Source organism: Puma concolor, chromosome B2 (assembly GCF_028749965.1).
Source record: "Puma concolor isolate L17-30 chromosome B2, mPumCon1.1.hap2, whole genome shotgun sequence".
NCBI lineage: Eukaryota > Metazoa > Chordata > Mammalia > Carnivora > Felidae > Puma > Puma concolor.
This window is the reverse complement of record NC_141671.1, coordinates 108,602,790-108,623,942: the sequence shown is the minus strand read 5'-3', so window position 1 is coordinate 108,623,942 and position 21,153 is coordinate 108,602,790. Positions and strand designations below refer to the sequence as shown.

The 21,153-nt window shown below is 36.3% G+C and overlaps 1 protein-coding gene across 8 annotated transcripts in view; it reads left to right on the top strand.

Annotated features, from left to right (window-relative positions):
* Window positions 1-21,153, top strand: part of CEP85L (centrosomal protein 85L) — a 227,477-nt gene that overhangs the window by 192,223 nt on the left and 14,101 nt on the right. For all 8 annotated transcript variants that reach the window (XR_015251502.1, XM_086707691.1, XM_086707688.1 and 5 more), the window contains 3 exons: window positions 1,182-1,336; window positions 5,413-5,530; window positions 6,583-6,633. Coding sequence is in view for 7 of the 8 variants with exons in the window: in XM_086707691.1 (XP_086563817.1) it covers window positions 1,182-1,336; window positions 5,413-5,530; window positions 6,583-6,633 (324 nt within the window). In the remaining variant the exon portion in view is untranslated. The remainder of the gene's footprint in view (window positions 1-1,181; window positions 1,337-5,412; window positions 5,531-6,582; window positions 6,634-21,153) is intronic.

Here is a 21,153-nt window from a genome sequence, read left to right as displayed (position 1 = left end):
TTCCCTCCTGCCTCCCCAAAACCAAAAATGTCTACAAAAATTTCCAAATATCACCTTGGGGGAGAAATCACTCTCAGTTGAGAATCGTTGGTTTAATCCATGGAGGGTGATTATTTTACAGACTCTAGGCCTACAAGGGATTCTTTGTCTATAAGACTGAGAGAGGATAATGTCAGGAAGGAACTAAAGAAGTACCACAGGAGTTGGCATGAGCAGGAACAGAGAGGAATATAGATGTAAAAACACATGTTCATACCACCTTACACCATTAGGTTGGCTAATAAAAAAAAAAAAAAGAAAAGAAAAAAGAAAGTAACACGTGTTGGTGACAATGTGAGGAAATTAGAATCCTTGTGCACTGTTGATGGGAATGTAAAATAGTGTAGCCACTGTGGAAAACCATATGATATGCCTCTTTAAACAATAACCATCAATTCCTCTTCTGGATATACCCAAAGGAATTGAAAGCAGAGTCTCAAACAGATGTTTGTACATACATATGTTCATAATAACATTATTTGCAACAGCCAGAAGATGGAAGCAACCCAATCGCTGATGGATAAAATGTCGCAAATCCATATAATTCACCTATAAAAAAGAATGAAATTCTGAAACATGGATAAACCTAAGGCCATTGGGCTAAGTGAAATCAGCCAGACATAAAAAAATAAATATGGTATGAGGTACCTAAAGTAGTCAAATTCATAAAGACAGAAAGTCAAAATGTGGTCGCTGGAGACTGAGGGCAAAGCTGGAAGGGGAGTTGTTAATGAATATAGTTTGTTTTGCAAGATGAAAAGAGTTCTGGTGATTAGTTGTACAACAATGTGAATGTAATAATACTATTTATTGTACATTTAAGCATGGTTGAGATTGTAAATTTTGTGTTCTGCATATTTTAGCATAATTAAAAATAAAATTTTTAAAGTATCCCCAAATTGAGATCATTTACCTTTCTCTCTGTCCTCTAGAAATTTCTGACCCCATTCTTTTCTTCTCCGTAATCTCGTTCTCCTAGCTCCTGTTACACACAAAGGAAGAAATAAAGTATTATTAAGTGCTCTAGATAAAATATACTGTGATTTTAATCACAAGCTTGTTAATAATTTAGAACACACAGTTTCTAGCAGAAACACATTTAATATTCTATGTGTTATAAACTTTAAGAATTTTCTCCTTAGCTTCAGATTCTAGAAGAAAAAAATAAGAATTTGCAAGAGACTCTGCTGGATGCAGAAAAAAAGCTTGAAGAGATCAAAAAACAGTGTCAAGAAAAAGAGGCACAACTAATATGCCAGAAAAAGAAAGAAAAGGAGTTGGTAACTACAGTTCAGAGGTAAACAAACCTTTAGCAATTTTTTATTTTTGTTACTCATATTTTTCATAAAGCATTTCACTTAAGATACATTAATTTGTAATTATTACTATATTGTTATCTTAAAGGGGAACTCTTTTTATTTTTTTTTTAATATGAAATTTATTGTCAAATCGGTTTCCATAGTAGGGGACTTTTATTTATTTATTTTTGTTTTTATTTTTTAATATGAAATTTCTTGTCAAATTGGTTTCCATAGTAGGGGACTTTTATTTTTTTTTTTTAATTTTTTTTAATATGAAATTTATTGTCAAATTGAAAGGTGAACTCTTAAGAACTGTAAGTATTATGTCATTGAAGCAGGTTGTCTTGGCTATGATTTCACATTTTAATGCAACATACTGACATCTTGCCAAAAGTTTTAGATGAGAATGGTGAAAATGTAACACCCCCCCCCCCCCGCTGCCAAAACAAAAACAAAACAAAAACAAAAACAAAAAAACAATTAGAAACTGAAAGTATTAACACAATCTGATGGCTTTGCCAAAAAGTAAGTAAACAAAGAGAAGCAAATACTCAGACTGCACTCCTTAATGAGATACATCAAAGTGAAATAATTGACTCCCATTTTCCCTTACTGTAGAACAACAGGTATGGCTATTTTGTCATGTATCTTCCAAGTTTACTCATGTATCTTGCCTGATGGTACTCTTCTCTTTTAAATTAATATAGTTAGAATGACAGGGAATATCATTTATTAGTATATTTAGCTAATATATTTAATTTGGAAAATTAATACTAGATTGCTAAAAAACCTAGAGAACTATGTTATATATGCAACTACATGCACTCTGTTTTATAAAACTTAAACCTTAATAGATGATCAAATATAAATAGCCAAAACTATACGGAAGAATAAGACAACAAAGCAACAAAAACTAAATTTAAGAAATATACTCCTCATGCTTTTACCAATTGCATGTAACTCTAATCAAAATCCATCTGATAATTCCATGTTAATATTGCTTTACTACTTTCAAAGCCTTAAATATGCCTGGTCTACTCTTTTTCTTAGATTTCAGTGCAGAAAACATCTGATTCTGAGACATTATGGTCTTCAGTGTTTCTAATCTCTGCTTCAAAAAATTCATACAATTTTTTTTAATGTTTATTTATTTATTTTGAGTGAGAGAGTGAGTGGAGGAGAGGCAGAGAGAGAGTGAGAGCGAATCCCAGGCAGGCTCCCTGCCGTCGGTACAGAGTCCACGCGGGGCTTGTTCTCACAAATCATGAGATCATGACCTGAGCTGAAATCAAGAGTCCATCACTTAACCGACTGAGCCACCCAGGTGCCCCCTAAAATTCATATACTTTTAGCTTTACATTTATTTTTCCCTTGGTTTTTGCTTTCTTGCTCTTTAATTTCCCTTCCTATAACTCCACATCTTATAGTCTATTCTTTATTCTCAGAACAGCTTCCTGACCTCCACTATTTCAACCATATGTTCTTTTTCTTTCTTAGAGAAAATGAGAAGAGATTTTATAGGGCATTTTGATCACAAACTCAAACTGTGCCATTTTATGAATAGAATTAGGAACACTTGAATATAATTAGTTTTGTTCCATTGTGTGCTTTTATATATTTAATATGATATACCTTCCCTTTTATTTAGATTTTCTCAAATATCTAAAAATCAGATATTTAGATTTTCTCAAAATTGAGCCTAGTCTTTTTCATTAGACTTAGTACAGTGCATTTCAGAATCCGTGTTCCATTTTTTTACCTTGATACTTTCAGAGATGTTAGCATCCCAGAAATTTTCTTTTAATTTCAAGTAGATATAAAAGACCAAATAAGGTCTTCTGTAATTCTTCAGTACTTATATAGCTATGGTGTCACTTGAACTTGGAGGTAAGGGTGTTATTTCAGTTTCCTCAGCTATATGATAAACTAAAGTTCTTGTTTCCAGAAGAACTTCAGATGTGTATGTGACTATGAATTATATCATTACATTTATCTGTGCCTATGTAATGTCTCTAAGTTTCCCACTTTATTAATATATGAGAACTCTTGGTATTTAAACATCAGATAAAAATTTTTCATTAGAAGTGAAAATGTAAGTAAGATATGTGGGTGGGATCCCTAGTAATAAAGTTGATACCTTTGCTATTCAAGAGATTTATTACTTTCCTAAGTGGGCATGCTTCATAATATAAACAAAACAAGAATGTGTACATGAAAAAAGACTTATTTGGTACTTTTTCATGACACAGTATGTTGTTCCCTTCTCATAGCTGGTTCCTTTTTTTAAAGACCTTAATAGTTTTTACTGTAATTTATTTTTCTTAGAATGTTGTAACTACATAGAAGCAGTGTATTGACACTGATTTGGAGGGAGAAAGCTCATTGAAATAGAAATAATACACTTGTCACTTTTAGACTGAAAAAGCAAATAGTTTTATGACAAGTAACAATATATTACAAAGCAGTGCACTGCATTCATAATACATGAAAATTTGTCTGGTGCCATTATTTATTAACATATTGGAAGCGCTTTTGTGCCAGGTAGGACTGTCAGTTCTTTGCCCAGAATGTAGGTATGGCACTTCTTTCACTTCTTTATTTTTAGAAGAGAGAGAAAGCACAGGAAAGCCACAATACTTGAAAGAAGAAAAATAAGGGCTAGTATCCAAAATCTATAAAGAACTCACCAAACCCCACACCCGAAAAACAAATAATGCAGTGAAGAAATGGGCAGAAGACATGAATAGACACTTCTCTAAAGAAGACATCCAGATGGCCAACAGGCACATGAAAAGATGCTCAACGTCACTCCTCATCAGGGAAATACAAATCAAAACCACACTGAGATACCACCTTATGCCAGTCAGTGGCTAAAATGAAGAGATAAGATATTGTGGTTTATATACACAATGGAATACTACTTGGCAATGAGAAAGAATGAAATATGGCCTTTTGTAGTCACGTGGATGGAACTGGAGAGTGTTATGCTAAGTGAGATAAGTCATACAGGGAAAGACAGATACCATATGTTTTCACTCTTATGTGGATCCTGAGAAACTTAACAGAAAACCTTGGGGGAGAGGAAGGGGAAAAAAAGGGAGCCAAACCATAAGAGACTCTTAAAAACTGAGAATAAACTGAGGGTTGACGGGGGTGGGAGGGAGAGGAGGGTGGATGATGGACATTGAGGAGTGCACCTGTTGGGATGAACACTGGGTGTTGTATGGAAACCAATTTGACAATAAATTTCATATTAAAAAAATAAAAAAAATAATGAAAATACCAAAACCCAAACTGTAAGAAGTGTGTTTCTTTTAGTGCTCTGCAACTCTTAAGTCTGATTGTAAGCTAGTGTGGAACTATTCCGAGGTGTCTTTCTGTTTTGATTTTGGTCATTATTGTTAATGGTGTCATTCCTTTTAACCAGAACATGACTTATTCTTTCTTTTCTCAAGATTAACATGTTTTTTTTCCCTTTCAATCTTTTACTCTTAATATACCCGAGGGGCTTCCTTTTGTTGTTTTCTCTCTGTAATTCAAGTCTCTGCCATGAATAGCAGAGGAATAATACATTGCTGCTGTTATTAATGAAGGAGAAATGTAATAATTCTACTGGTTTTGGCAACAACTATCCTTACAAACAAACTTTGGCTGAGCTCAGAATGAAGGTAAAAGACATGTATCCATATAATTAGGCTCCCAAACAAAATCATCTTAATCAAGGAATTCTGCTTTTGCAGGAGAAAGAAAGAACAGGATTTGGACTGCAGAGCTCAGATTAGGGTCATAAGGAACTTCATTAGGGCCTAAGGATGTCACACACTAAGCAGCTTTGGATTCTGGTCTCAAATCTGTCATTTCTAAAAAGATGACCAGCGTCCATTGTATTTTTTACTTCTATGAGATGTAGGTGCTCATTCTTATTCATATGGAGTCTGTAGGTCTTCATTATCACTCAGTTAAAAAATATTATAGGCCCTAAGAAGGGAATATCTTTTATGTTGAAGTCATCTACCAAAATCAGCACATAGAGTGGGTTTTCTTTATTTAATTGTCTTTCTAAAACATACAGCTTGCAGCAAAAAGTAGAAAGATGCCTTGAAGATGGAATTCGCCTTCCCATGTTAGATACAAAACAGCTTCAAAATGAAAATGATACCCTGAGAGAACAAAATGAGAATGCTAGTAAGGTCAGTTGATGTCTTTGATAATAAATATGAAATCTGTGTTATGTTGGTTATGTGTGTATGGACATATAAGTTATAGCTACTTTATATTTTTGTTAATACTTAATAACTTAGTTTGGATGTTTTTATTTGGAAAGAAAATGACTCTTATTTATACTTTTTAAAATGTTTAATTTGTGCATGAGTGGGGTGGGGGGACGGGGTGCAGAGAGCAAGGGAGAGACCGAATCCTAAGCAGGCTCCATGCTGTCAGTGTGGAGCCCAATGCAGGGCTTGAATTCACAAACTGTAAGATCATGACCTGTAGCCAAGATAAAGAGTAAGATGCCTAATCGACTGAGCCACCCAGGTGCCCCTATTTAATGTGTTTTTTGTTTTTTGTTTTTTTTGAGAGCAAGAGTGAGAGCAGGGGAGGGGCAGAGGGAGAGGAGGAAAGAGAGAATCTTGAGGCTCAATGCCCAGTGCAGAGCCCGATGCAGGGCTCAATCTCACAACCATGAGATCATGATCCTGAGTCAAAATCAAGAGTTGGACAGTCAATGACTGAGCCACCCAGGCTCCCCACGTTTTTTTAAGTAGGCTCCACACCCAATGTTGGACTTGACCTCACAACCCCGAGATCAAGAGTCACATACTCTACTGACTGAGCCAGCCAGTCTCTCTGAAAATGACAATTTAAGTAAATTTAAATAATTCAAATTTTTGTTAAAGCCAAACTAAGAAGAAATTATATTGCCTTTTAGCAAAACAAAAGGGTTTCTTTTCCTTCCTAAATTGTTCGACATCTGTCTCAAAGTTATTTTTATAAATTACATAGAGTTTTATCAAGAAGTAGAGGAAAACTTTTGCAGATTTATGTATGTGTGATCCAAATAATATGTCTATTTAAAGGATACTTGGTATGAATAATTTTGTAAAAAAAAAAAAATCATACCCTGATTTAAAAAAATAAATTCATTATTTCCTGTGTTTTCCTTTGTTTTCTAAATATTGGTACTTTTCAAAAGCAGTGGAAAAATTTTTAATTCACACTGATAATATTTTCTGTGTTTTAGATAATAGACAGCCAACAAGATGAGATTGAAAGGATGATTTTAGAAATTCAGGTAAGGAATGTTTTGTGCATATTTTAATTTAGCTGTATGCTGATTTACTCTTAGTGGCTATATAATCTAAAAATATTAAAGCATATATGTATTTATATGAAAAGATTAATAGCACTTGAAGTGAAGTTACAAATTCTTTAATATTAATCTTTTACTTTTTTAGAATGAAAATGCTCTTTGGTAAATCAGTCATTCAAAATATTTTGAAGATTATTCTTTATTCCTTACCTTTCCTGCTTTTAATTGGGTGTAGTCTACTACTGAGAACACATTGGTTAATGTGTGATCCGATCATCAGTGATCTACTTATTAAAGATCACGGACTGTTTCCAGTCTATTGTGACTGGCCAACACTTCTCTTCCTTCTTGTATTATTCCTTCTATATTATCAAAGTATAACATGTTGTTTACATATTTGTGTTTTTACCTCCTGCTTAGTTTCCTGGGAGACTGTCGTAGCTCATTTGCAGATCTAGAGGTTAGAGTGTCTGATTCATAATACACAATCCAAAATTTGTGGATTAAATGGATTTTCATTTTTTTTTTATTGATTTGCCAGATACTTACTGAGCACCTACATCTGTGTCAGGCACTGTTCTTGGCACTGGGGATTCATCAGTGAACAAAGCAAGTCCTGGTTATTCTAGTGGGGTGAGATGGACAAAATGGAAATATAATGTCAAGGAATGATTTGTACCGTTAAAAAAGTAGGGTAGAGAACAATGAATAGACAGTGCTGCATTAGATACAGTGGTCATGAAGTTTTTCCTGAGGAAGTAATATTTGAACAGAGTTCTGGATGAAGACATCCAAGGGAAGAGCATTTGAGGCAAAGAGAGCCACCAGTGCCTGAAGGTGTCTTTTGTACTCCATGACCAGCAAAAAGGCTGGTAGTCTGGAGTAGTGTCGTGATTGTGAGGAAGAGTGGTGAAAGGTGATGGTGAAAAGTAGTCTGGGGCTAGATGTTCTTTGTATTTTATTCTGTGTGTGATGGAAAGCCGTTGGACATAATTTTGCTGAATAATTTTATTTTTTTTGTACCTCCTAATTGTTTTACTTCTTAAAAATGGAAGTAAAGGGGCGCCTGGGTGGCTCAGTCGGTTAAGTGTCCAACTTCGGCTCAGGTCATGATCTCACGGTCTGTGAGTTCGAGCCCCGCGTCGGGCTCTGTGCTGACAGCTCAGAGCCTGGGGCCTGTTTCGGATTCTGTGTCTCCCTCTCTCTCTGACCCTCCCCCGTTCGTGCTCTGTCTCTCTCTGTCTCAAAAATAAATAAACGTTAAAAAAAATTTTTTTTAAAAATGGAAGTAAAGAATAAAAAGATAAATGGTTTAAGTGTCAGAATTATAGATGGTATACTTTGTCTTTTGCGCATGTTAAGTGATTTATCATTTTAATCACACAGTAGGCCAGTTCAACAAGTGTGTGGGCCTGCTGGATTGGTTCACTATTCCTGTAGACATAACTTCAGTTGTTCTACAAACCATTCAAATCACAAAATGGTTAGGTTCCTTCAGCCATTATTATTTGATTTATTATAGGCCATAATAAAAGGAATTTATATTTCAATTGGTAACATTTTCTAAGAAATCAGTCAAATAAAAGTTATCTCCGTCCAAATTAAGGACAGTGAAGATGGTCCTTTGACACTGAAATTTTGGTGGCTAAGACTTTTATTAATTCATCACATACTATCTCTCACATTACAGATTATCAGGATGTATTTATATTAATTGAAATATGCCTTTTACTTATTTGTGGTGGCATCTTAATACAATTTATTTTTACATATCAACCAAGTCTTTTAGTCACATTTAAATATCATGACCAGTGCTCGCTTCGGCAGCACATATACTAAATATCATGACCATATATAAATGAATATGTAGAAGAATATGTAATTATATGCCATTCTATTCTTTGATCTTAACATGCTTGAGTAAACATTTCTTTATTTTTTCAAACTAATTAATGAATGAAAATCAAATTATTGAGATGCATTTATTTCCAAATATTTGGGGCCAGACAATATACTCATTAATTCTGTTGTCTTGTTTTTTGAAGCAATGAGTTAGTCATTGTGGCCATCTAGATCTATAGATCTTGTATATGGTTTGCTAACAGAGACAGATAGCAAATGTTGATAACTGTCCAGGGCAGCTATATTTATCAAGATATTTAAATAGAAAATTATAGAGGATGACAAATATGCTTAAAATGATGACAAAATTTTTTGCTTTGTGTTTCTTATGAAAACTTTTGAGTTTTTGGCCCCTTACAGTTAAAAAAGCTAGTTTTTTTATTTGGTGGTTTCTGATGAATATAAAAGATGTGTTCTCTGTGAACATCTAAAAATATTGCTTATTCTAAAAAATTGATACTAGTTATTTCCCTAGCATTGGAAATCACAGAGAGAATCTTTTTTTATTATTTTTTAAATATTTTCTTTTATTTATTTTTGAGAGCAAGAGAACACAAGTGAGAGAGGGGCAGAGAGAGGGAAACACAGAATCTGAAGCAGGCTCCAGGCTCCAAGCTGTCAGCACAGAGCCGGATGTGGGGCTCCAACTCATGAACCATGAGACCATGAATTAAGCCAAGGTTGGAAGCTTAACTGAGCCACCCAGGCATCCCACAGAGAGAATCTTAAAGAGAACACTTTGAGTTGAAGAAGAATTTTTGTTGCTTTGTACTATAGTTAATGGGCTTATTATCAAGTTGATACACATAATAGAGCAGTTCCCTTTAATTACTAGGTATTTAAAACTGCCTAGTCTTGGGGCACCTGGCTGGGTCAGTCAGTTAAGCCTCCAACCTCCTCTCAGGTCACAATCTTGCAGTTCGTTCCTGACTTTGAGCCCCGCATCAGGCTCTGTGCTGACAGCTCAGAGCCTGGACCCTGCTTTGGATTTTGTCTCTTTCTCTCTGCCTCTCCCTTTCTCACCCTATGTCTGTCTGTCTGTCTGTCTGTCTGTCTCTCTCTCTCTCTCTCTCCCTCCCTCTCCCCACCCCCCTTTCAAAAATAAATAAACATTAAAAAAACAATTTCCCCTTAACTGCCTAGTCTTTTCCCCACCTGCTTACATAAGGAATGGCCAGCCTTACTTCTGTAGAGATTATGATGTCCTTCCTATATGCTATAGCTGTTTTTAATTTCTTCAAATTCCTTTGCATAACACAAAAAAATACCTTATAATGAGGTATTTTAGAAATAAAATGTTATTTGCAAAGTAACACAAAATACATTATAGTGAGTGATAGTAGAGCTTTCCAGCCATTTTTTTAAACATGAATTAATACAATTACTTTAAAAAATTTTTTTTTAGAGTTTATTTATTTATTTAGAAAGAGAGGGTGCAAGCAAGGTAGAGGCAGAGAGAGAGACTCCCAAGCAGGTGTGGAGCTTGATCCCACAAACTAGGGGATCATGACCTGAGCTGAAATCAAGAGTTGGTTCCTTAACTGACTGAGCCACCAGGTGCCCCGAGTTATACATTAAGCTATCAGTACAATATTAAATTTATTGTAAAATTTCACTGCTATTATAATTTGCATATTCTTTGTTCATCCACAGTGCCAGGAAGTTCTTCCATTTTAGAGGGTTTAGTAGACAAAACGAATGTAGTATTAGTAGAATGTCCTGTTTCACTACTTCTTTATGTCCCTGCAAACTATTGAGATGACCAAATTTGTTCAAATTCCATTTGGCTGACTTTTGGAGTATTGCATTGCCTTGGGTGTAAGCAGGTTATTCTTACAGTTTAAATTTTATGACAAAAGAGAAAAATGAAATCCCTTGCCATATTCATTTTTTTGTCCCATTTATAGGAGATAAAAATAAGGCATTGTTACAGAGTTGAAAGTGCTATATTTAAAATACAGCTGTGGCTTACCACTATGTACCAGAAGTCAAATAAATACATAGCTGGTTTAGGGCAGTGGCAGATTTATTGATTCTAATGTTGGGGAGAAATCAGTCTTCTCTTAATTATATTTGTTGTTGAATATAGAAAGGTAGTACTTTATGTAAAAGTATCCTGATTTTGAAACTGAGTTTAGTGCTGTAAAAATAGATTTGTCTACTATTTTGTTCACCCATCAAGGTGATGTTAACAGGCATGTAACTTGTTTATTCATTGATCCTTTAGAAATAATGCTTTTGTCTACATTTAAGAAACCAGTATAGCTAAACTGGTTTCATAAACTGGTTTCAAAAACCAGAAGTTTTTCTTCTGTCAGTGTACAGTATAAGAAGATATTTTGTAATAGAACATTCCCCATCATTTCCATAAATGTGACTTCAGTCGGAATGTGAATTAGTTCATTGGGCATTGCCTTCCCTCCTATTTATTCCTTAAAAGCACATTTCACCTGCATAAATAATCCTGTTTCCAGTGAGCTGTTATCATTTTGTATAACTATTACAAGCTTTCAGCAGAGGACATACAGAATAAAAAAGTTTGTTAGATATACTTGTTTTTCCTAACATACTGAAATTGTTTCTTCACTGAAAGAGTTTTCCCATTTAAATTGACCTTCTGAGTTGACAGCTATCAATGAACATTGTAACATAAAAGATACAATAATTCTTTAAGGTCATTAAGACTGTTCACTTTTAAAGCCATGGTTGGAACCACCAATCTCAAAACTGTAACAGCCTGTCCTATTTATATCACTTCAAGAGAACATGTTTTCACAGCCTCCAAAGATTTTATTCCAATATTTAGCAAGTCTGTCTTAAAGCCTTCATCCAGCAGGTTTTCTCAGTAGAAACAGTGGGAAAATGGATCATAAACCTTTAGAATGTCTTATAAGCAGAATTTAACTTTCCTTTAACCTAAATAGATAAATTGGTTTAATATTTTCACTTTATTATTATGTGATGTTTACCTCCTGTTTTTATGTTATCCTAGTTTTGTGATGTGACCTGACATGAAGTTCTTCCTTCCTAGTTTTTTTTTAAATTTTTAAAACATTTTACCTTTGTGAAATTGCTTTTATAATGCATGAAAAGCTAAAAATATTCTGATCAGAAATTAATACTAATTTTTGAAAAACCTAGCAACCAAACAGTGTCTTTTATCAAAGGAAAAGTAGTTTTTAAAAAAATAAGCTTTCTTGCCAATGTTTGTACTTCTAAAGAGAACAGTCTTTCATGTACATGCAGGCCTGTTACATGCACATTATAGTTGTTAATTAAAATGTGAAAAACATAAAAGAGGTGCCTGTAACTTCTGAAAAATTCTTTGTGTCTAAGGTGGGGAGCTCTGAGGCAGGAAGAGAGTCCACTCACTTGAATCAAGAAGGAATGTTCTCGAGCTTGTTGTGTGCTATGAGTGGTCACCAAAGCTGTATGAACATTCACATTATTTAGATTTCTGGGCCCCACTGGGAACCCAATGACTCAGTATCTCTGGGGTGAATCTTGAAATCTGCACTGTTAGCATGTTCCCCAGGCAGTTCTTCCTTGGCCTGGCAGCATCCTCCACTTGGTGCCACTAGGAAGTGTGGTCGGGGTCCTTGGAAGGGAGGGGGGCGGGGGGCCTGGGGCTCATTGCTCCCAAAGTGGGAATTGACTGGGAAGACTGAGATTTAAAAGAAAAAAAGAGAGAGAAAAGTAGTTCTGAGAAACCTGGGTGTGTTCTCGACACATTTAAGTTGTTTTGGTAGTTCTTGCTTGTAAGCCTGAAAGCAGATCAAGAGCTTGCGAAGAGGAACCTAGCAGGTTGTTTTTTCTTTATATTGTGCCAATTTTTAAATAACAGCTTTACTGAGATAGAATTCACATAGTCTGCGATTCACCCATTTAAAGTGTACAATTCAGTAATTTTTAGTATGCTCACATACATGGAACCAAGACCACAGTCAATTCTGGAACCTTTTTATCACCTCATAAACCCCCTTACCTTTAGTTGTCACTCCCTTAAACCCTGTTTCCTCCCCATCCGTCTCAATCACTAATCTACTTCCCATCTTTATAGATTCGCCTGTTCTAGACATCTCATATAAATGTAATATGTGATCTTTTGTGACTCTTTCCTTGACCACACATTAACTGCCAGCTGATTGCTCTGTTGCTTTCAGTGATGCCCTGTGGTATAAATTGCTTCACAGACCAATGTATTCTGGTTCCTTTGGAAGAAGAGCTCCTTAGGTTAATGTTTGAGATTCTTTTCTGTTTACAGGAGTGCTTTTCCCAGGTATTTCTTTGTCTTTTTCTCTCGAAGAACCTCGCCAGCCAGTAGTTTAGCCTGTACCTTCAATGAATCTAAGTTTCCTCCCAACTCCCTTTTGCCACAACCTTCACTGTTTTTGAGAGTGCCCTTAGGCCTGAACTTCACAGTCGGCTGCACATGAATTCAGTTCCTTTAGAGAGACATTTAGAGCTCTCTATTCTGTGGCTGGCTTCTCTCCAGGCAAAATCTTTGAGCCAGGTCAGTGCTGGTGGGAACAATGTCAAATTTCTGAGTGACTCCAGAAGGTAAACACTCGGTGGAAGGAGAGTGGGCAATAGCTCTAGATCTTGGCTTGCCTTTCCCAGTGTGGAACCCCTGCCACAGAAGCCAAGGCAAGAGCAGTCAGGTCCCCAGTACTCTCCATAATGCTGTACCCAAGGTAAAGCCTCAGTCCATGAAGGAGCCTGGGCAGAAAGGGAGTCTCCACCTTTTGGCTGTACTGGTCTGGAACTTAGCCTCAGGTGCAGGTAGCAGAGGGCAGGAAGAGAAATGCTGATATCAGCCCCTCTTGGGAAGATAGCTCTCCGCTGGGGAGCTAGGGACAGAGAGCCCAGTGTGTTACTGGCTGTCCCAGTCAGAAGTGAAATTTCCATCTCGCTGAGAGCTGTGAGAACATAAAGATGGAGTGGGTTTTGGTTCAAATATTATAGACTTTGCTGTTCTTTCAGTAGATTTTCTTGAATATGTTTATTCATTTGCTGTGTGCTCTTAGGGCCATTTCCAGAAACTTTAAATGTGCTCTTTTATAATTTTCACTGAGGAGTGGGTCTGAGGGGCTCCTCATACTGTCATGCTGGAAGCAGAATTCTCAGACATATTTTTTTAAAAGTTAAATCAGGTAGTAAGGTGATAGTTAAAGGAATTTGAGCTATACATGGTCTTGGATTATTATAAACAAAAACCTAAAAATAGCAGTTTTAATTGTGTTTGTGTATTCCTTATTTTTTTTATCTTAGAGTTTATAAGTATTTTGAAAATTCTTAATTTTTTAAATGTTTATTTATTTGAGAGAGAGAGAGAGAGAGAGACAGAATCCGAAGCAGGCTCCAGGCTCTGAGCTGTCAGCACAGAGCCCAGTGCAGGGCTCAAACTCACAAACCATGAGATCATGACCTGACCCCCGAGTTGGACACTAATCGACTGAGCCATCCAGGCACCCCTGAAAATTCTTTTTATTAGTATGTAGGAAGGAGGAAAAGGGATTTACTATTTCTCCACAATTAGGCTAAAGTGAGAAATGGAGCCCCTAATAAGTGCAGAGGTATCAGTGATGATGCTGATGAGGAAGATATTACGTGGCACAGAAACGGTGCTTCTGATTATATTTACTATTTCTAAATCTCAATAGTAAGCTTACAAGGTAAGACAGAGCATCTTTTTATATATGATATAGCCAAGATTTAAAGAGATATGCCTAAGGTCTCAGCTCCAGTTCTAATTCCTGTCTGACCTCAGTTTGTGCTCTTGGCATTGCTCCTGGCTGCTTCAAAGGGAAGCATCCCAAGAGAAAGGAAGAAAGGCACAAGAGGTTAGTCTGATATCTTCCTTATGTAAGCCTTAGGGGAAAGACTTGTTTTAAGGGTCTTCTCCAGGCATGAAAGATCTTAAGCTGGAGCATGTCAGAAAACTAGCCTTGTAGAAGGCACCTTGTGTTCAGTTGCCTAGAAGTAGAATTTGGAAATTTTGCCTCCAAAGTGAAATTTTTACTGTATTACACTCTGCAATATGGTAGTATCCTTAGCTCCTTGAGATTAAGTAAAGTGCCTGGTTTTGTTTTCTGATATATTTATTTAAGAGTTTCGTAATAGGTGCACTATGCTCTGTGAATAATCCTTATCCAAATGAACACTAGTACAGTATAGTATAGCATAGATACTCAGTAACTACTTTTGAATGAATGAACATAGCCTTTTACTTAAAAACTAAATTGGGTTTTAGTTATTTTCTCATCTTTTTTTTTTTTCAATAACTTTAACTGAGTTTCTGCCGTGGGCCAGGCATTCTTCTGGTGGATAACTAGCGAACAAAGCAGACCAAAAACCTTTGCCCACAAGAAAATTAAACCCACAGTGCTGAATTGGAATAGGCTCTTATTTTTTCCAGCTTTATTGAAGTATGATTGACAAAGTTGTAAGATATTTAAAGTGTGCATCATGATGATTGGTTATAAGAAATGGGCTCCTTTTAATAGTATAAGAAGAATTAGTGATTATTGCATAAATATTTTGTACCAAGTGAAAGTCATTTAGGCTTTTGGTTTTAAGCAAAAAACCAATTCACTTTAGCGTAAGCAAAAACAGAACCACTGTGTTGAAAGAACGTAGCGATACTGTGGAACCCATCAGAAGGAATAAAACCAGGCTTCAGGAAAGAAGAGGCTTTGTTGCTTCTCTCATTGCAGTGTGTCTCATTCTCTTCTCTCTGTGCACACAGACTCCCTTTATTCTTTAGCTCACATAGCAGAATATAGTTGTCCGCAGCCTCTTACATTCTGTAGTTCATTTCCAATCATGAAGAGATGAACTCCTAGACTCTGCATCCCAGGTTCTCAGGTGTGGTTAAGTGTTCACTCTGCTTGATTCAGTGAGCTATACCTGAGAGGTGCAGAATTCTTAAAATATGGCCGCTTGTGACTTGTGGGATTTGAGACTAGGCAGGCACCCAAAATGTCTGTATACACACTGCATAATTTTCACAATACCTTACAAGTTTGGAAATTCTTTCTGATGAACTTGGAACCTAGAAAGGTTGAATAACTTATCCATGGTTGCACAGCACGTAAGGTGTGGACCCAGAACCTAGTTTTGTGTTACTACAAAATCTTATGCTGTTACCATTAACTCTATACCTTTTTTTTTAACTGTTGACTTATTTTTTACTCAGATATATAACATATTAGTTTCAGGCGTACAATCTAATGATTTGTTATTTTATATATTGTGAAATGATCACAATAATCTAGTTTATGTCCATCACCACATCGTTTACTTTTTTTTTTTTTTTTTGTGATAAGAACTTTTAAGATCTATTCTCTTAGTAATTTTCAAATATAACTGTAGACATCGTGCTGGACAGTACATCCCCAAGGCCTTATTTTATAACTGGAACTTTATACCTCTTTACCCCTTTCCCTAATTCCACTCCCCACCCCAACCATTAATTTATTCTCTGTTATCTCTGAGGATTTTTTTTTTTTTTTAAATTTCATAGGTGAGTGAGATCACATGGTATTTGCCTTTCTCTGTCTGACTTACCTCACTTAGCATAATGCCCTCAGGGTCCATCCACCTTGTTGCAGGTGACAAGATTTTCTTGTTTTGTATTGTTGGATTAATATTCCATTTGCATAAACCGGATTGTATATATCACACATTCTTGATCCATTCATCTATCAGTGGATAGTTTGTTTCCATGTCTTGGCTATTAGAAATAATGCTGCAATGAACATGGGGGTGCAGATACCTTTCTGAGTTAGTGTTTTTCAGAAGTAGAATTGCTAAATCGTATAGTAGTTGTATTCTTAATATTTTGAGGAACCTCCATACTTGTTTCCTTAGTGGTTGCACGAGTTTACATTCCCACCAACAATGCACAAGGGTTCCCTTTTCTCCACATCCTCACCAGAGCTTGTTATCTCTTGTCTTTGATAATGGCCATTCTAACTATGTGAGGCGATATCTCACTGTGGTTCTGACTTGTATTTCTCTGACAGGTAGTAATGTTAAGCACTTTTTCATGTACCTGTTGGCCATCTGTATATTTTCTTTGAAAAATGTGTATTTAGAATCTCTGCCCATTTTTTAAATTAAAAAAAAAATGTTTTTTTGAGAGAGAGAGAGGACGAAGAGCAAGGAAGGGGCAGAAAGAGAGGGAAAGAGAGAATCCCAACGTGGCTCCATGCTGTCGGCACAGAGCCTGATGCAGAGCCCGTACTCAACAAACCGTGTGATAATGATCTGAGCCGAAATCAGGAGTCAGAAGCTTAACCAACTGAGCTACCCAAACTCCCTCATTTTACTTCATTTTTTATCAGATTTTTTATTGTTTTTGTTTGCTAATTAAGTTCTATGAGTTCTTTGTATATTTTGGATATTAACCGCTTAACAGATATGATTTGCAGTTATTTTCTCTGATTTGTTAGATTGCCTTTTCATTGTGTGTGTGTGTGTGTGTGTGTGGCTATGCAGCAGCTTTAGTTTGATGCAGTCCTCCCATCTTTTTATATTTTTGTTGCCCCTATTTCTTTTTTATCTTATGTATCCATTAACAACTATCACAGTTAGTTGTTTCTACTACTTTTGTGTTTTAACCATCATACTAGCCTTATAAGTGATTAACCCACCACCCTTACAGTGTTATTTTGAATTTTACTATATATTTACTTTTACCAGTGAGATTTATACGTTCACATGTTTTCCTGTTACTAATTAGCACCCTTTCATTTCAGCCTAAAGAAGTCCTTTGAACATTTCTTGTAAGTCTAGTCAAGTGGTGATAAACTCTTTCAGCTTTTGCTTGTCTGGAAAACTCCTTTTTTTTTTTTTAAGTTTTTTTTTTTTTTTTTTTTTTTTTTTTTTTTAAGGTTTATTTTTGAGAGGAAGAGAGTGTGTGCGAGTTTAAGGAGGGGTAGAGAGAGAGGAGGAGAGAAGTGGGATCAGAGGCTCTGAAGCGGACTCTCTACTGTCAGCATAGATGCAGGGTTCAAACTCCTTAACCATGAGATCATGTCCTGACCCCAAGTGGGAAGCTTAACTGACCAACAGCCACCCAGGTGCCCCTAGAAAATTCTTTATTTCTCCCTCATTTCTGAAGGACAACTTTGTGGGGTTAACTATTTTTGGTTGACAGTACTTTCAACTCTTTGAATAGATTTTGCTGCACCCTCTGGCTTACACAGTTTCTGCTCAAAATCTGTTGAGAATTTTGTAGGGGTTCCCTTGTATATAGCAAGTTGTTTTCCTCTTGCTGCTTTTAGGATTCTCTCCTTGTCTTTAAGTTTTGAATTTAATCATAATGTGCCCCTTTGGGTCTCATTGGGTTCATCGTATTTGGAACTCTCTTGGCTTCTTAGCTCTTGATGTCTCTTTCCTTCCCCAGGTTAGGGAAGTTTTCAGCCATTATTTCTTCAAATAAGTTTTCTGTCCCTTTTTCTTTCTTCCTTCTGGGACCCTGTAATGCAAATATTGATTTGCTTAGGATTGTCCTTTCAGTCCCTTAAGCCATCTTCATTCTTCTACTTGTTGCTATTCTGATTGAATGAAGTCTGCCCTGTCTTTGAGTTCACTGACCTTTCTTCTGCTTCATTTAGTCTGCTGTAGAATCCATCTGTTATATTTTTAGTTAAGCTATTCTACTCTTCAGCTCTATGACTTCTACTTGGTACTTTCTTATATATTTGTTGAAATTCTCACTTTGCTCATGCATTGTTTTGCTGACCTTGGTGAGCATCTTTATGACTACTATTTTGAACTCACTTATCTTTGTTTCATTAAGGCCTTTTTCTGAGGTTTTCTTATTCTTTCATTTGGAATATATTCCTCTGGTTCTTTTTGACTCTGTCAAAAATTTTTTTGACTCTGTGTGGTTGTTTCTATGCATTAGGTAAAACAGCCACCTCTCCCAGTCTTTAAGGAGTGGCCTCATTTAGGAGATGATCTTTCTTTTAACTAGTTTTTCTAAAGATGTTGATGGGGACCTGGGTGGCTCAGTCAGTTAAGCATCGGACTCTTGATTTAGGCTCAGGTCATGATCTCACGGGTTGTGAGATCAAGCCCTGCATCCGGCTCTGCACGGACAGTGTGGAGCATGCTTGGGATTCTCTCTCTCTGCCTCTCCCCCACTTGCTCGTGCACATGGCGTACTTGCTCTCAAAATAAGTAAACATTAAAACAAAAGAAAAACTATTTAAAAATAAAATAAAAGGTGTTGAGAAAAAATATCAATTTCATTCAGAGAATGCATTCCCCTTGTTAATGCTTTGTAGATGCCATTATTACCTTTCTGTTACGTACGTGCTTCTTACCGCTATTTCTAATGCTAGTAGCGCCATGATCTTACCTTTCATGTATAGTTACGTAAGCTGTTACAAGAATAGTGGTATTTGTACTAATGGAATCATAACAGCATGAAACTTTGTATCTGTTCTCAATAATAAATTCAAACTGATTTACTTATGCCCTATATCTAGATCATTGAAATACATACAATAAAATTTTAAATGAAAAAATTTTAGAAGAACTTTCTTTTTAAAGTTTTTGTTGTTATTTTCTTGTTTTATTTAACTGGACACAATAAATTTAACATCTGTAACATAAATCCTATTATAATAAAGATATAGGCAGACTAGTAGGCTAGTGTATAAAAATTGGACAAAGAACCTTATTAGAAGTTTTCTTCCTTATAATTTAGGGGGATACGTTTAATTGTATTTGTGATATTTAAGTTAAAGTTTATTGTGCAGGCATGTAAAATGCTTTCAAAAAGTTGTACCATATTTCAAAAAAGGTCTGTTTCTTTCCTAGAATTCTGTACCTGTATTTGTCTTAGTGATCTTGCCCAGTCCCATGGCTTTGTATGTAATGTGTCTGCTCACTACTCCCTAACTTCTTCCAGCTCATAATTCTTCCTGACCTTACAACTTGTACATCCAACTCCCTACTCAACAGTACCACTTGACATATCAGACATAATAAATCCAAATTGAATTTCTTTCCTTCCCCAAAGAGAAAATAGTAAAACCTACTCTACCATCCATGTTCAGGCCCTTCTCTATTGATGGAAAATTTTTCCTTCCATTTGTTCACTTCAGAAACCTTAGACTTACCCTTCTCTTCTGCCTCGTATTTGTGAACAAATCTTATTACCTTCGAAATATATCTAGCATCTGACTTCTCCTGACCACCCTCGTCCAACACATCTTTATTCTTCATATGAGTTATTTCTGCCTGCTTCCATCCTTGGTTGCCTGAAGTCTATTCTCATCAGCCTGAGTGACCTATTAAACAAAAACCAGATCATGTCATGTCTCTTCTCAGAATCTTTCAATGGTTCCTCATTTTTTCCAAAGTAAAAATCAAAGTTTTTTCACTGGCTCAGCAGCCTTACACAATCTGTGCTTTCTCTGACTTCATCTTTTACTATTTTCTGCCACCCTGGCTCTCTGGCGTTTTCTCAACACAGAAGACACCATCTGGCTCAGAACCTTTGCACTGACTGAAACACACTGTAGATATCTATGAGATGCAGTCTTTCACCTCCTTCAAGCCATTGCTCAAACGTCACCTTTTTTCCATGAGCCTATACTCTGCTCCATTTGCGATCTCCACCTCCTCTGCCTTGCCATCTCCACCTCCTCTCCCTTGCCATGCTAATTTGTTCTCCAAAGCGCTAGTCAAATTCTAATACAAAATACTATAACTTACACATTGTTTATTTTCTTTGATCTTTTACTTCCTAGTAAAAGTTATGAAAGGGCCAGAGTTTTGACTGTTTATTCACTGAGGCATCATCATCCAGTGCACAGACTGTGCTTGGTTATAATTTTTGCTAAATGAATGATTGCATGAAGAAATGTATTTGTGAAACTCTTGTATGGTGTCTTTGTGTGTGGTGTGTGTGTGTGCGCGCGCGTGCGTGCATATAGGTGCATTGTTTGGGATGGAGTTGTGTGTGTTTATATAGTAAAACTGCTAACATAAGTTTTTAATCAAAATACTTTCTCTTAAATCGGGTTTGTGGAATACATGATATTTATTGGTGAAGGCACAGCTGTCTTTCCTTCATTTGAGCTATTTTGTTTATGGGACAAAAGATAGCATTTCTAGATATTTAGATCAAAACAACAAATGTTTGTGTTTTTTTTAATTTTTTTTTTTAACGTTTATTTATTTTTGAGACAGAGAGAGACAGAGCATGAACGGGGGAGGGTCAGAGAGAGGGAGACACAGAATCTGAAACAGGCTCCAGGCTCTGAGCTGTCAGCACAGAGCCCGACGCGGGGCTCGAACTCACGGGCCGCGAGATCATGACCTGAGCTGAAGTCGGCCGCTCAACCGACTGAGCCACCCAGGCGCCCCAACAACAAATGTTTTTAAAACCATTTTTCAACTTTAAGAATGATTGTGATAGGGGTGCCTGGGTGGTTCAGTTGGTTAAGTGGCTCAGGTCATTATCGCATAGTCTGTGAGTTCCAGCCCCACGTCAGGCTCTGTGGTGACAGCTCAGAGCCTGGAGCTGCTTCAGATTCTGTTATCTCCCTTTCTCTCTGCCCCTCCCCCACCCTCTCT